Source organism: Entelurus aequoreus, linkage group LG24, assembly GCF_033978785.1.
Source record: "Entelurus aequoreus isolate RoL-2023_Sb linkage group LG24, RoL_Eaeq_v1.1, whole genome shotgun sequence".
Taxonomy (NCBI): Eukaryota; Metazoa; Chordata; class Actinopteri; order Syngnathiformes; family Syngnathidae; genus Entelurus; species Entelurus aequoreus.
The window spans coordinates 30,001-46,133 of NC_084754.1; the positions used below are offsets into that span (position 1 = coordinate 30,001).

The 16,133-nt window shown below is 38.3% G+C and overlaps 1 protein-coding gene across 1 annotated transcript in view; it reads left to right on the top strand.

The window, feature by feature from the left end:
• The window catches only part of LOC133641793 (L-lactate dehydrogenase A chain), a 13,047-nt gene extending 2,270 nt beyond the window's left edge, over positions 1-10,777 (top strand). Inside the window, exons 2-8 of the mRNA XM_062035814.1 lie at positions 489-614; positions 1,175-1,292; positions 3,396-3,569; positions 3,772-3,945; positions 4,071-4,188; positions 7,246-7,369; positions 10,330-10,777. Coding sequence (XP_061891798.1) covers positions 489-614; positions 1,175-1,292; positions 3,396-3,569; positions 3,772-3,945; positions 4,071-4,188; positions 7,246-7,369; positions 10,330-10,494 — 999 coding nt within the window. The 3' untranslated portion in view covers positions 10,495-10,777. The remainder of the gene's footprint in view (positions 1-488; positions 615-1,174; positions 1,293-3,395; positions 3,570-3,771; positions 3,946-4,070; positions 4,189-7,245; positions 7,370-10,329) is intronic.
• Positions 10,778-16,133: the final 5,356 nt, after the last annotated feature.

Here is a 16,133-nt window from a genome sequence, read left to right on the forward strand (position 1 = left end):
CGTGAAGTAATGAGCGTTTGTCTAGGCAGGGGTTGCTATGGAGAGTTAGTGAGATGCTGGGAATCTCAATAAGGAGCCTCAGAAAACAAACAAAATGATGCCACCATGGATACTGTGGAACAGGAAGAGATATGTTAAACTGAATTCAGCTAACTGAAAATAAAACTGATATATCCTTGTTTATATACAGTTATTCCGTTTGCACTATGTTTATTATTGTGTTTACATGTGCCATTGGTATGCACACAGATGTATTAGCCTTTCAGCATGATGCATAACATGTTCTGTGATATTAACGAATATATTGTTAAATAAGTGCTTCTCTTACAGTGTAGTTGTCTATTAATTGTACACGTCCCCGCAATGAAGTAACCACCAGTATTTTAAACACTTTTACTCACTTTTCACCACCTCTTCATTATCGGCTGTGTCAGTGTTAGCAACCACATTCCTCATCCATGTCCTTTACTCTTTATTATTCCCTGCAGATGGCCACCAAAGAAAAACTGATCAGCCATGTGCTGCAGGATAAGTCCGTGGGCAGCAGGAACAAGGTGACGGTGGTCGGTGTCGGCATGGTGGGCATGGCCACCGCCATGAGCATACTGCTCAAGGTAAGGCTGAAACAACAGAAATGTGTCGATTTAGGATGTAATTTTACTTTAGCTAAAATAAAACAGGTGTAATGCAGGAGTTAAACAGCATTTAATGTGATACAGAGCAGTTCTAACCAAACTACAACCACAATATGGCATTAGATACATAATGCAAGTGTCTATTCAAAGGTGCTGAGGAATATAGGTATGAACCTGTGTTTCAAATTACACCTAAAAGTGTTCATTTTTGGTTAATGAAGAATGCCTATGCTTTGTTGGGGAATAAAATAAAGCATATGTTGTGCTTCTTTCTACAAAATGTAGCAATTTTACTCAAATAAATCTTAGTGGTCTGGTTTCGAGCCAACCATGTGCCGTATGACTACGCTGTATTTATTTATTGGCCTTTGACTGTGTGCTGTATTTGTGCCAGTCATTGTGAAAACAAGGCCCCAACTCTGTCGCATAGCTTTCAAGCCATGGCAATAAAGGATGTGGCTTTCATCGCTTCATTCACAATGGGAATCACTGGCCTAGAAGACTTGCTTATACTTGTACGTACTGTATTCACCGACTAGGATTTGTGTGACGAGCTGGCACTGGTGGACGTTATGGAGGACAAGCTGAAGGGTGAAGTCATGGACTTGCAGCATGGCTCCTTCTTCCTTAAAACACACAAGATTGTGGGAGACAAAGGTAAGAAGGACATGCACACTAAAACATTTGGACTCCATCTAAATCGACAACCTACCATGAATTGATTAACGTGGACCCCGACTTAAACAAGTTGAAAAACTTATTCGGGTGTTACCATTTAGTGGTCAATTGTACGGAATATGTACTGTACTGTGCAATCTACTAATAAAAGTCTCAAAACCTGCTTATATCGAACAACTCATGAAGTTCCGCTTTACCGCATTGTTATTTTTTATTTTTTTTATTTTTAAACGTTCCTGTTTAAGTCGACATAGACATACATGGTCGACTACTTTTGTCAACATGTAGGGGTAATTTCTATGAGAATTTGGTCAGTTTATGTCGACATGTATTGTAGAATTTGTAAAAGGGATACATGATAATTCAGTGTTTCCCATAAACTGCCAAGATACCTGTGGCGGTGGGGGCGTGGCTATGGGCGTGGTCACCATGACATCATCGAGTAATTTGCATTATTTACTACAATGATATGATTTTCTCTAAAAAGGCTCAAAAAATGTATACTTACTAATTAATAATAACAGTTTTGCTTTAAACGTCCATCCATCCATTTTACAATATAATTACAACACTTTATGTACATACTTATATACAGATTTGAACAAAGCTCTGCCCCTTTAATTAGTGCATACTAAATAATAATTTAACTTTAGTCTACTACTACTACAACCATATTATTTACCAGCAACATAAAGTGAAACAGAGGCAGAGGTGTCCTGCCACAGTCAGTAATAAATAAACAGAAAACAGTAGTGGTCAAATACAAATAAGGCAACAAGAGAAGTATCCTACACTTCTCTTTTGTAAAGTAAATCTGAACAGCCTATAAGGGCATCTACATCAACTATATGATTTCCCTGAGAAGCTGGACAGGACAAAAAAAAGAAAAAAAAAAAGTTTTTATTTTTTTTAAATTTGTGGCGGACGTAATTCTTTCGTGGCGGGCCGCCACAAATAAATGAATGTGTGGGAAACACTGTAATTACCGAGTCGACGTCACGCCGATAAATAACATAAAAAGATAGGTCCGATAACTGATTAGGAAAAAAACTCCAATGAGGTGACATTACTCATACTGTGCTGTAAAGGTGGGTTAGGGCTCTCCTACATCGTAGGTGGTTGTAAACTGACCCAGAGCTCAGGGATGCACAATACATTTGACTAATAATTACAAGTTCCATATTAGAAATTATGATGTCACACCGATGAATCCTATTACAGCATAGTTCCGATGACGATTAAAATATACTCCAATGAGGCGATATTGCCTGTACTGCGCTGTATGTGTATTGTGAACAAACTTGGCGTTCATCGTTCTTTACTCTATTAAGTCAATGCCGACATACATATGGTCAACAGCTTTTGTCAACATAAAAGGGTAATTTCAATAACAAATAATTCAGTTTATGTTAGCATGTATTGTAGAATTGTTAATAAGGATGCATGACGATTATGGCGTCGATATTAGGAGTCACTCTGATAAATCCACTATCATTAAAAAAATAGGTTCAATAACCGATAAAAAAATCTCCAATGAGGCAAGATTTCCCGTACTGTGCTGTAGCTGTGTTAGGGTAAACAAATCAAGTAGTCTTACCCTGTATTGGGTCCTAAACTTCCTCCTAGCTCACAGTGTAAACAAACATGGCGTTGGCGATTCTTTCTCCCTTCAGAGGAAGACATCCTGTGTGTTGCCTGCCTGCACCAAATGCCCTGCAAACACTCACAGAGGAGTGAAAAAAAGGGGAAAAAAACACACATCCTGCATACACTGATAGATGGGAATGAGGACATACAATTTACTACTGATTTATGTGATGTTAGCTCTACTATAGTAGTGATGTCATATTTTATTAGGACCAATTCACCTTTGTTTAAATTTTTCTTTGTGTGTACAAACCACAGTAAACATTAAATTAAAAGAATGATTCTAGTTTGGGTGTTAGTTACGTCGACAACCGCATATGTCAACATGAGTCAGACGGAAAATGGGCAGCGACTTAAGCAGGTTCCACTGTTACCTATTTATCCATCCATCCATCTATATCTTGTCTCTAACTAAGCATTTTTAAAATGTTGCAGACTACAGCGTGACAGCCAACTCCCGGGTGGTGGTGGTGACCGCTGGCGCTCGTCAGCAGGAAGGAGAGAGTCGTCTTAATCTGGTGCAGCGCAATGTCAACATCTTCAAATTTATCATCCCAAACATTGTCAAGTACAGCCCCAACTGCATCCTGATGATTGTCTCTAACCCAGGTAAGAAAGGGCGGTGCATTATGGCATCATAAGGACAAAAATATTAGTTACAGCCAATGCATTAACTTCTGCTTAGATAAATTTAGTGTGGAAGAACTTCATATCTAACAGAACAGCAAAAGTGTGTTTTGTGTATATTTTTGTCCATGACAACTTGGCCAAGTGTCCAAATACTTAAGTCATGTCGTTCAATTTCCCTCAGTGGACATCTTGACCTACGTGGCCTGGAAGCTGAGCGGCTTTCCACGCCACCGAATTATTGGCTCAGGCACCAACCTTGACACAGCCCGTTTCCGCCACCTAATGGGAGAGAGGCTCCACCTTCACCCTTCCAGCTGCCACGGTTGGATCATTGGAGAGCACGGAGACTCCAGTGGTATGCAGTGCTTACTATAAATAAATATAAAATATCAGCCGGTGAAACTTAAATTTAGCATCACAACATTAGCCTGTGATCGAACCAAAGTGAATCTGAGGTTGTTTGTGTTCCGTTCCAATCAGTGGCCGTGTGGAGCGGCGTGAATGTGGCTGGCGTTAGTCTTCAAGGCATCAACCCTAGCATTGGGGTTGATGGAGATGGTGATGACTGGAAGAGCGTGCATAAGCAAGTTGTTGATGGGTAAGTGCAATTAAGTCTATAAAGCAACTTAGTGTGGGTTTGGCAAAGCAAAGCAGGTTTATTTATAGAGCACAATTTGTACACAAAGCAATTCAAAGTGCTTTACAGAAAATTCATCTTAAAAATAATCATATTTCAAACTAAAATCAAAAATAAAATCATCATAAAAACAATTATAATTAATATTTAAATTAAATAAATCTAGATAAAATACATTCAGTTGCCATGTGGACAATTAAGTAAGAGTGTTTTTAGCCAGGATTTGGACATTGCCAAGGTTGAGGCCTGTCTCACATCTTCTGGAAGTATATTTCAATTTTTAGGAGCATTACATTTAAACACAGCCTCACCAGGTTTCATCCTGACTGTGGACAAAATGAGGAGACCACTCCCTGAGGTTCTCGGAACACGAGGTGGTTCGAATGGTTTTAACATGGTAGATGATGTACTTTGACACAAGACCATAACAAAGACTTGTACTCAAGAAAAGCTGTTTCAAAGTCAATTCAATGAGTACCAGGAAGCCAGTGCAATAACCTAAGCACAAGAGTAATATAGTAATATTTCCTGGTTCTAGTCAGGACTAGAGCAGCAGCATTGTGGATGTACTGCAGTTGCTTTACAGCTCGTTTTGAGAGCCCAGCGAGAAGGTTTTTACAGTTACCTAACCTGCTGGAGACAAAGGCATGGATTAGTCTTTCTATGTCTGATTAGGACATTTTTCCTTTGATTTTGGCAATGTTTTTAGGTGGTAAAAAGCTGATGTTGACATAATGTGGCTGTTATAGTTCAAATCTGAGTCCATTATTACCCCTAGTTTCTAACCTGATTACTTGGTTTCAGAGAGAGGGTTTCAAGCTGATTAATAGTTTCTCTTTGCTTTCGTGCGCCAAAAACAAAGATTTCAGTTTTATCTTAGTTTAGTTGTCGAAATTAGTTTTTCATCCACACACACAGATCTGTTCGATGCAGCGACAAAGTAAACCAGCAGGCCGACTGACGTATCATTTAGGCAAAGAACCGGATTTTCCCACCCAGTTTTCTAACTTATGTATAATATGCTGGTATGGTCAACTGTGTCAAAGGCTGCGCTTAGGTCCAGCAGAACCACGACTGAGACTTGTCCTGCAATCAATATCATTTGTTGCAAGCCTTGTGTTAATCAGTGACAGTAATAAAATTTAAACAAAGTCCACTCACATTGTTTACATACAAGTAAAGTAAAACAAACACACTTTCAAATACCATCCCAGCTGAGGAATTTGATCATGGCAGTACGCCAATATACTGCAGCTCTTTTTTAATCATGGCTGTACTACAGCCTGCCACAAACTCACTATGAATTTATCTGGCTTAAGTATGTTTGCATGGTCTAAAATCTGTATTGCGATAAATATTGCAGCATTGTGATGATCAACATATATTCTGCATATTCATGAAGACAGATGCTAAAAGACACAATCTTCTGCTCACAATCTTAGTAGATCAGCTTTGCATGTGCTATTAAGTTTGTACGTGTTTAAATACACGCAAACCTTTCATTTAGGCCCGAAGTCGCTAAGATTCCTCCCTGCTACATCTTCTTATGACCAGGTGCATATAAAGGGAAATTGCACTTTTTTATTTTGCCTATCATTCACAATCCTTTTGTGAGAGAAAAACACATGTTTTTCTTATTTTATGCATTTTTACTAGTAAAAAATGCCTATAAAAGCCCTTAAAAACTTCCAAACACCTCCATTAAGGTTTTATATACCGGTACATGTTTTGAGTATATACTGTATGTAATGTAGTAATGGGCACAATTTTAATAAAATTTAATATTTACGTATTTTGATTATTTTAAGGATATGCGGCAAAATAATTCCAAAAACGCCTCTTTCCAAAAACGCCTTTTTTTCAACAACACTGATTATTACTCACTGCAGTGAAAGCCAACATACATAATAATGTCTGCTGTCATTAAGATTTTCACTGATAGAATCTTGTTAGTCCCGTTAAGATGAAAAATGACTCATAATCCTCACGAAGAAAGGGGGGGTAGAACCAACCGCCTTTTCGTATCTTTCTCGACATTCCCGGGTCTAAATTGACTGTCAAAGTGTACCAACTTGTCTGAATACGTCCTCATCCTTCTCCTATGCAGGTGAGAGGCATGAATTATGGTCTAGAATAAACTTTCACAAGTGAAAAAGCAGCTTCCCACGAGATTATGTCAACATAGGCACACAAGCTTGTGATCACTTGGTAAATATTCTAGTCACGAAATATAAATGGAGTCTTGTTGGTGGTTTTTGGATGGTTATTTATGGGTTTCATAGGCGGAATCGAGGACCCCTCACATTGACTATGTTGTAGACAGACTTTTAACGTTTATTTATCAATCAATCAATGTTTATTTATATAGCCCTAAATCACAAGTGTCTCAAAGGGCTGTACAAGCCACAACGACATCCTCGGTACAGAGCCCACATACGGGCAAGGAAAACTCACCCCAGTGGGACGTCAATGTGAATGACTATGAGAAACCTTGGAGAGGGCCGCATGTGTGGGTAACCCCCCCCCCCCCCCTCTAGGGGGGGTTATGAGTTATAATGCATAAAACAAACATAAATATATATATATGTATATGTAGTCACAATCAAAAGTTTACATACACTTGTAAAGAACATAATGTCATGGCTGTCTTGAGTTTCCAATAATTTCTAGAAGTCTAATTTTTTTGTGATAGAGTGATTGGAGCACATACTTGTTGGTCACAAAAAACATTCATGAAGTTTGGTTCTTTTATGACTTTATTATGGGTCCACTGAAAATGTGACCAAATCTGCTGGGTCAAAAGTATACATACAGCAATGTTAATATTTGGTTACATGTCCCTTGGCAAGTTTCACTGCAATAAGGCGCTTTTGCTAGCATCCACATTTTTAAGTTTTACCGACAACTGCCTATGTCGACGTGAGTCAACGAGTCAAACAGATGTCGTCTTAAATGGCTTCCGCCGTATAAGTAACATTTATTCATGAGTGAAGTATAACAACTGTTTATGTGCCACAGGGCTTATGAGGTGATCAAGCTGAAGGGTTACACTTCATGGGCCATTGGGATGTCTGTGGCTGATCTGGTGGCAAGCATCACCAAGAACATGCACAAGGTGCACCCCGTGTCAACACTTGTCAAGGTAAGGACAACCACACACGTTGGACACTAAGTGAGATATATTTGTACAATCTATTGCAGGTTAATGATGTACCTTGTAGTAAATTACTAATGTTTTTTGCACCGTATAAGTGAAATTGTATTATTTCCAGCAGCACACTTCCTGTTGTTGGAACTCACTTATTTAATGAATCAATACAAGAACGGTATCAAAAATATGTAAGATAATAAGATAGTAAGTATAAGTTTGTAAAATAATTTTTAAATAATGATTTATTTGTGTTTGTGTGTGTGTGTATGTATGTATGTATGTATATATCAATCAATCAATGTTTATTTATATAGCCCTACATCACAAAAGTCTCAAAGGGCTGCACAAGCCACAACGACATCCTCGGCACAGAGCCCACACAAGGGGCGTCGATGTGAATGACAATGAGAAACCTTGGGGAGGATATATATATATATATATATATATATATATATATATATATATATATATATATATATATATATATATATATATATACATATATACATACATGTATATATATATATATATATATATATATATATATATATATATATATACATACATGTATATATATATATATACATACATGTATACAAACCCCGTTTCCATATGAGTTTAGGAAATTGTGTTAGATGTAAATATATTTTTTTGCAAATAATCATTAACTTTAGAATTTGATGCCAGCAACACGTGTCAAAGAAGTTGGGAAAGGTGGCAATAAATACTGATAAAGTTGAGGAATGCTCATCAAACACTTATTTGGAACATCCCACAGGTGAACAGGCAAATTGGGAACATGTGGGTGCCATGATTGGGTATAAAAGTAGATTCCATGAAATGCTCAGTCATTCACAAACAAGGATGGGGTGAGGTTCACCACTTTGTCAACAAATGCGTGAGCAAATTGTTGAACAGTTTAAGAAAAACCTTTCTCAACCAGCTATTGCAAGGAATTTAGGGATTTCACCATCTACGGTCCGTAATATCATCAAAGGGTTCAGAGAATCTGGAGTAATCACTGCACGTAAGCAGCTAAGCCTGTGACCTTCGATCCCTCAGGCTGTACTGCATCAACAAGCGACATCAGTGTGTAAAGGATATCACCACAAGGTCTAAAGAACACTTCAGAAACCCACTGTCAGTAACTACAGTTGGTCGCTACATCTGTAAGTGCAAGTTAAAACTGTCCTATGCAAGGCGAAAACCGTTGATCAACAACACCCAGAAACGCCTTCGGCTTCGCTGGGCCTGAGCTCATATAAGATTGATACAAAGTGGAAAAGTGTTCTGTGGTCTGACGGGTCCATGCAAGTCCAAATATTGTTGACATTGTTGGGGTGATGTGAAGTGTAAAGTTGCCTCATGGGGGTTGAGCAGTTTTTGACTGTTGAAAAAAAAAAAGATCTCGCATTGTTTCCATCACGGTGGATATCAGGGTTGGATTGTGATTTGACAGGATTGAGAACAAGTTTGTTTGTTGATATATGATCGGAGTACATTTGAATATGCACAATCAGACCTGTTTTCTTATTAAGAAGACGCTCCAAGCGATGGCCTTCGGTTTTGAGCTGGCGGAGTTAAAAATTAAACCAAGGTGCGGCTCTAGAGAAGGTGACAGTGTGCATTTTTTAGTGGAGCCAAGGAGTTGAGTGTAGGGTGTAAAGTGCATTTATAGTGATCGATCAGTTCAGTAACTGATGGCTGGTGTGCAGACAAGACTGCATGGGTGAGTCAGATTGATGTCCTTAATGTTGTACGTGCACAGATTTGGGAGACAGGAGGTTTGATGGCAAACGCTATACAGTTGTGGTCTGAAAGATGAATATCATAACAGGAAAAGTTAAAAGATGCAATGCCCGTACAGCAGAACATGTCTAAGATATGACCCTTGATGTAGGTTGGGAACATGCAATCAAAACTATCCAGGGTGGAAATAGAAACCTTGGAAAGCATGTCTTTGGGACTATCAATGTGGATGTTGAAATCTCTAGTTGAAATAACATCAGGAGTAATGGCACACATATCCACTAAAATGGATGAAAGTTCAGAAATAAAAGTGGGAGAAACTTCAGGAGGACGATAAACTGTCAAAATAAGGGTTGGTGTTGGTTCTTTTTACTGCACTGCAAGGACAACTGTTAATGCAACAATCACTTGAACGGGGTACTTTTTCAGAGTCTTGCTATAGATGAGCAGCCCCCCTTGTTTCCTAGAAGTGCGTGCATGGTGATGTAAACAAATCCACACGGCAGGGCTTGATTTAAATTCTCAAAGTCATTTGGCTTTTGCCATGTTCCTGCAAGGGATACATTGTCCACATTACAGTCTGATATGTATTCAGAAAGGAACGTGGCTTTGTTGGAGACTGATCTCACAGTGAAGAGTGCAAGTTGGAGAGTGGTTTGGTCAGTGAACAGTTCTCACAGGCTTACTGGGCTTTAAAAGTAACATTTATTCAATTGGTTCTGTATCGGTTTAAATGGGAAATTCTTAATCCCAGCCAAGTCTGTCCAAGTGATGGGGAAAACAGCTCTTGACTTCCTTAGGGGACAAGTGGTTGTTTGTATAATTCTCTAGTCCCGGAATATAAGACAAGTCTTTTATTAGACGGTTTTCAAATAAAAAATACAGTTTTATGTTTTTCTAGTCGTAATGTTTCAAAAGGTCAGACAAAAACTGATAGAACTTGATTATAAGGAACACTCAGACAAATGGACTAGTTTGTCGTACGATAACCGAGACAACGTAGGAAAAACAAGTATTATGTCGAAAACCGAATCGTACAAAAAGTGTTGTGTACGAAAAGCGAGGCACTTCTCTACTCTACTGTGTGACATGTTTGTATTGTGAGATTGTGCCTAATGACTACATAAAGAAAGAAAATGAGCGTCTTGCAACATACCTGCCAAAAGACCACCTTCTCATGGTCGTTCTCCCTTGTCCGCCAGGGCATGTACGGCGTGAAGGAAGAGGTCTTCCTGAGCGTGCCTTCCGTCCTCGGCAACACCGGCCTTACAGACGTCATCAACATGAACCTGAAGCCCGAGGAGAAGAAGCAGTTGGAAAAGAGTGCCGAGACACTGTGGGCCGTTCAGAAGGAGCTTGTTCTGTAAAGCACCTATGGAGCGCCTTGTTGCTACACTCCCACCTGAAGCTGCATCACACCAGAAGACACTGCAATGCATTATTCATCCTGCCGTCTATGCCCCCTTTCAGACTGGTGGTATTCTGAAAAGTGTCATTAGTTCAACACGTGCTAAGTTACTGTCAGTTTTGTGACCGCATAGACAAAAATATTTAGCCTTGAAAGTCAACCTGCTATGGAGATATTGAGCGTCTATGTTCTGTGTGCACTGGTATGCTTCTTCAATACACTCCTTGTGTGCTTTGTGTGTATCATGTCTACTGTGTGAGTACTGTATCCTTTTGGTCATCTTATCGGTTTTTTTTTTCAGAGATGGAGACATTCCATTCTATGTGGGAGGGATTTCCTGTCCGACTGAGGTTGTAATAACCTCCCTGTAGTTACTATGGCCTTTTTAAATACATATGACCATAAGTGCACTGACAGAGGAAAGCAAGAGATTATGAGGAGATTACATATGAGATCATTCAAAATATTTTTTTAAAAACATTATCTTAGATGTGTTGTTTATAACTTCCTAAAGATAATTGTATTTTTTTCTCTCCATATAATAAAAAAATGTAATGGTAATACTTTCTGTATTACAGAAGATACATATTTATTATTCCTCAGTATTATTTATCAGTAAGTTGACTGTCTGAATCATTGTACTTGGACATGTTTTATGTACTGTAGCATTTAATAAAGCCAGGATACTTAAACCAGATGTCTTTGCTTGTTTGTTGTCTAACCAACAAAATAAATGTTATATTTCAACAACAGTGTTTATCAACCTTTAACCTAAATTTGTCGTTTTTGTATCTGACAATACATATATTGAATTACACAAAATATGTATTGACCCACCTCGGGCAAATTTATTTAGTTTGTGTACAACAGGGGTGTCAAACTCATTTTAGATCAGGGGCCAGATGGAGAAAAATCTACTCCCAAGTGGGCCGGACTGGTAAAATCACGGCACGATGACTTAAAAATAAAGACAACTTCATATTGTATTGTTTAAAAATAGAACAGGCACATTCTGAAAATGTAAAAATCATAATGATGTTTTTTTTACACTTACCGGTACATGTTATAAATAAATAAATGGGTTATACTTGTATAGCGCTTTTCTACCTTCAAGGTACTCAAAGCGTTTTGACAGTATTTCCACATTCACCCATTCACCCACACATTCTCACACTGATGGCGGGAGCTGCCATGCAAGGCGCTAACCAGCACCCATCAGGAGCAAGGGTGAAGTGTCTTGCCCAAGGACACAACGGACGTGACTAGGATGGTAGAAGGTGGGGATTGAACCCCAGTAACCAGCAACCCTCTGATTGCTGACACGGCCACTCTGTTGCAGTTAATAGTATTCTATCTTTATTTGTCGTAATTTATACTTTCTGAATATGTGATAATGTTCATCAGTCAACTCAATGGTGTTCATTTTAAAACTATCCAGATAAAAAAATATCAAAATCAAATTACAGTATGTTATTTATGACTGGTGCGCTAACATCATGTGGGGTTTTTTTGTTTTTTTTTTACATATGTAGCATAATCTACAAAGATACAAAGAATTGCTATTGCGACATCTAGTGGACACATTTAGAACAGCAGTTTCTTTCATTCAAAAATGTCGGCTCATTTTTATACTTAGCAAACACATTACTCGGTACGTTTGACACCTCTGGTGTACAAGGTTCCTAAACCAAAAATGACAAATTTGAGTACCAGGACTAAGAGTAACACGAGTGAATTGTTTTGAGCAAATAACATGAAATTCCGCCACATGGCACCTATGCTAAGGGTATGTTAACATGTAAGCCCATTACAGTGATTATAGTGGGGATAATGAGTAAGAGAAATATGTAAAGAATACAAAACATTTTTGAAAAATTTAAAAGAATATATTTAATTGTAAAAGTATAACTTTAGGACGCGAGAACAGGCAACAAATGCTACTTTACATTGTGGTTTAAACACATCTTTTAAAAAGGCGTCCTATCATGCAAAACCAAATTTTCTTGCTGGTTGTTTTTGTGTATTTGGGAACCCTGTAAGTCCCGAAAATTCAAAATCAAGTTGGAGACATAGCAGAAATATTTCATAAAACAATCTTGCCTTCTTCCAAACTTGCCCCAAACAAGTCGTTTGGTGTGGGGTGTCACACTTTTCTAGCAGATATATTTCTCACATTTAACTCATTTTCATCACATTTAAGTTTCAATTAAATGTTAACTCTAAATATTATATCCAAATGTTACATCTAAATCTACATGTTAAATCGAAATCTTAAATCTAAATGTTGTATCTAAGCCTAAATCTTAAATATACACTTACCGGTATATGTTAAATCTAAATCTTAATGTGGAATCTAAAACCTAACCTATGTTTTATCTGAAGATACAGTAAATATTCAATCTAAATGTTAAATCTAAACCTACATGTTAAATCTAAATATACAGTAGATATGAAATCTAATTGTTAAATCTAAACATACATGTTAAATCTAAATATACATGTTAAATCTAAATATACATCCATCCATCATGTTCTACCGCTTGTCCCTTAAATCTAAATGTTAAATCTAAACCTACATGTTAAATCTAAATACACAGAAAATATTAAATCTAAACCTACATGTTGAATCTAAATATACAGTAAATATTAAATCTAAATGTTAAATCTAAACCTACATGTTGAATCTAAATATACAGAAAATTTTAAATCTAAACCTACATGTTAAATCTAAATATACAGTAGATATTAAAGGCCTACTGAAATGAATTTGTTTTTTATTCAAACGGGGATAGCAGATCCATTCTATGTGTCATACTTGATCATTTTGCGATATTGCCATATTTTTGCTGAAAGGATTTAGTAGAGAACATCGACGATAAAGTTCACAACTTTTGGTCTCTGATAAAAAAAAAGCCTTGCCCCTACCGGAAGTAGCGTGACGTCACCGGAGGAAGGGCTGCTCACATTTTCCTATTGTTTTCAATGCAGCGAGAGAGATTCGGACCGAGAAAGCGACGATTACCCCATTAATTTGAGCGAGGATGAAAGATTCGTGGATGAGGAACGTGAAAGTGAAGGACTAGCGTGCAGTGCAGGACGTATCTTTTTTCGCTCTGACCGTAACTTAGGTACAAGGGTTCATTGGATTCCACACTCTCTCCTTTTTCTATTGTGGATCACGGATTTGTATTCTAAACCACCTCGGATACTATATCCTCTTGAAAATGAGAGTCGAGAACACGAAATGGACATTCACAGTGACTTTTATCTCCACAACAATACATCGGTGAAGCACTTTAGCTACTGAGCTAACGTGATAGCATCGGGCTTAACTGCATATAGAAACAAAACAAATACGCCCCTGACTGGAAGGAGATAGAAGATCAACAATACTACCAAACTCTGGACATGTAACTACACGGTTAATGCTTTCCAGCTTGGCGAAGCTTAGCAATGCTGTTGCTAACGACGCCATTGAAGCTAACTTAGCTACGGAACCTCGACAGAGCTATGCTAAAAACATTAGCTCTGCACCTACGCCAGCTCTCATCTGCCCATCACGACGCGTGCTCACCTGCGTTCCAGCGATCGACGCAACGACGAAGGACTTCACCCGATCCCCGATGCGGTCGGCAGCCCGGAGACGGAGGAAGTCAAGGTGAGGTCGGCGGCTAGCGCGTCTGCTATCCATCTCAAAGTCCCCCTGGTTGTGTTGCTGTAGTCCGCCGCTAATACACCGATCCCACATACAGCTTTCTTCTTTGCAGTCTTCATTGTTCATTAAACAAATTGCAAAAGATTCACCAACACAGATGTCCAGAATACTGTGGAATTTTGAGATGAAAACAGAGCTTTTTGTATTGGATTCAATGGGCTCCGAATACTTCCGCTTCCACTGTTGACGTCACGTGCAAACGTCATCATATCGTAACGTTTTCAGCCGGAAGTTTGCCGGGAAATTTAAAATTGCACTTTATAAGTTAACCCGGCATTATTGGCATGTGTTGCAATGTTAAGATTTCATCATTGATATATAAACTATCAGACTGTGTGGTCGGTAGTAGTGGCTTTCAGTAGGCCTTTAAGTTTAAATCCAAATATTGAATCTAAAACTAAATGTTTAATCTAGATGTTAAATCCAATGATGCCTTGCGCAACACCGTTGATAGTATAGCACCGTTAAAACAAAAAAAAAAGGCCCATAAGAGGCGTACCCCTTGGTTTATGGATGAAACCAGAGCTGGAACGCAAATTTTGTGCAACTTAAACAAATTATTACTTCATCTAATCCGTCTCAGTACAAATGATCCTAACTATGTGTTTAACGCCGTAGCATCGCTAACCCAACCCACTCTGCTGACGACTTGATGCAATTCTTTACTAACACGATTGAGCTCATTAGTAAGCAGATTCAAAAGAGTGTCCCAGCTCCAACTGGGTTCCATAAACATGAATATTAATGTATTCATTATGGCAAATGTTTTCTAAAAAAATCTCTCTTTTTGAAGAAATAACATAATAGGAAACTCTGGCGACTCCTTAATCGGGAAAAGTAAACGTCATGTCTACATGACCCACTTCCTGGGAAACTTATCAAGCAGCTGTTAGTAATATTAGGACCATCAGTGCTAATTATTATAAACATATCACTCTACTCCAGTACTGTTCCCCTAGCATTCAAAACAGCAGTTATTCATCCTCTGCTTAAAAGACCTAACCTCGATTCTGACCGTATGTTGAACTACCGGCCGGTGTCACACCTCCCCTCTAAAATCCTCCAAAAAATTGTTGCACAACAGCTAAATGAACAATTGCCGTCTAACATAGACGATGTAGAAGTGCGAAAAATGGCTGACGGGGTTGAGACTAGAGATGTCCGATAATGGCTTTTTTGACGATATCCGATATTCCGATATTGTCCAACTCTTAATTACCGATTCCGATATCAACCGATACCGATATATACAGTCGTGGAATTAACACATTATTATGCCTAATTTTGTTGTGATGCCCCGCTGGATGCATTAAACCAGTGTTTTTCAACCTTTTTTGAGCCAAGGCACATTTTTTGCGCTGAAAAAATGCAGAGGCACACCACCAGCAGAAATCGTTAAAAAAATAAACTCAGTTGACAGTAAAAAGTCGTCGTCGCAATTGTTGGGTATGACTTTAAACCATAACCAAGCATGCATCAATATAGCTCTTGTCTCCAAGTAGGTGTACTGTCACCAACTGTCACATCACACCCTGACTTATTTGGACTTTTTTGCTGTTTTCCTGTGTGTAGTGTTTTACTTCTTGTCTTGCGCTCCTATTTTGGTGGCTTTTTCTCTTTTTTTGGTATTTTCCTGTAGCAGTTTCATGTCTTCCTTTGAGCGATATTTCCCGCATCTACTTTGTTTTAGCAATCAAGAATAATTCAGTTGTTTTTATCCTTCTTTGTGGGGACATTGTCGATTGTCACGTCATGTTCGGATGTACTTTGTGGACGCCGTCTTTGCTCCACAGTAAGTCTTTGCTGTCGTCCAGCATTCTGTTTTTGTTTACTTTGTAGCCAGTTCAGTTTTAGTTTTGTTATGCATAGCCTTCCCTAAGCTT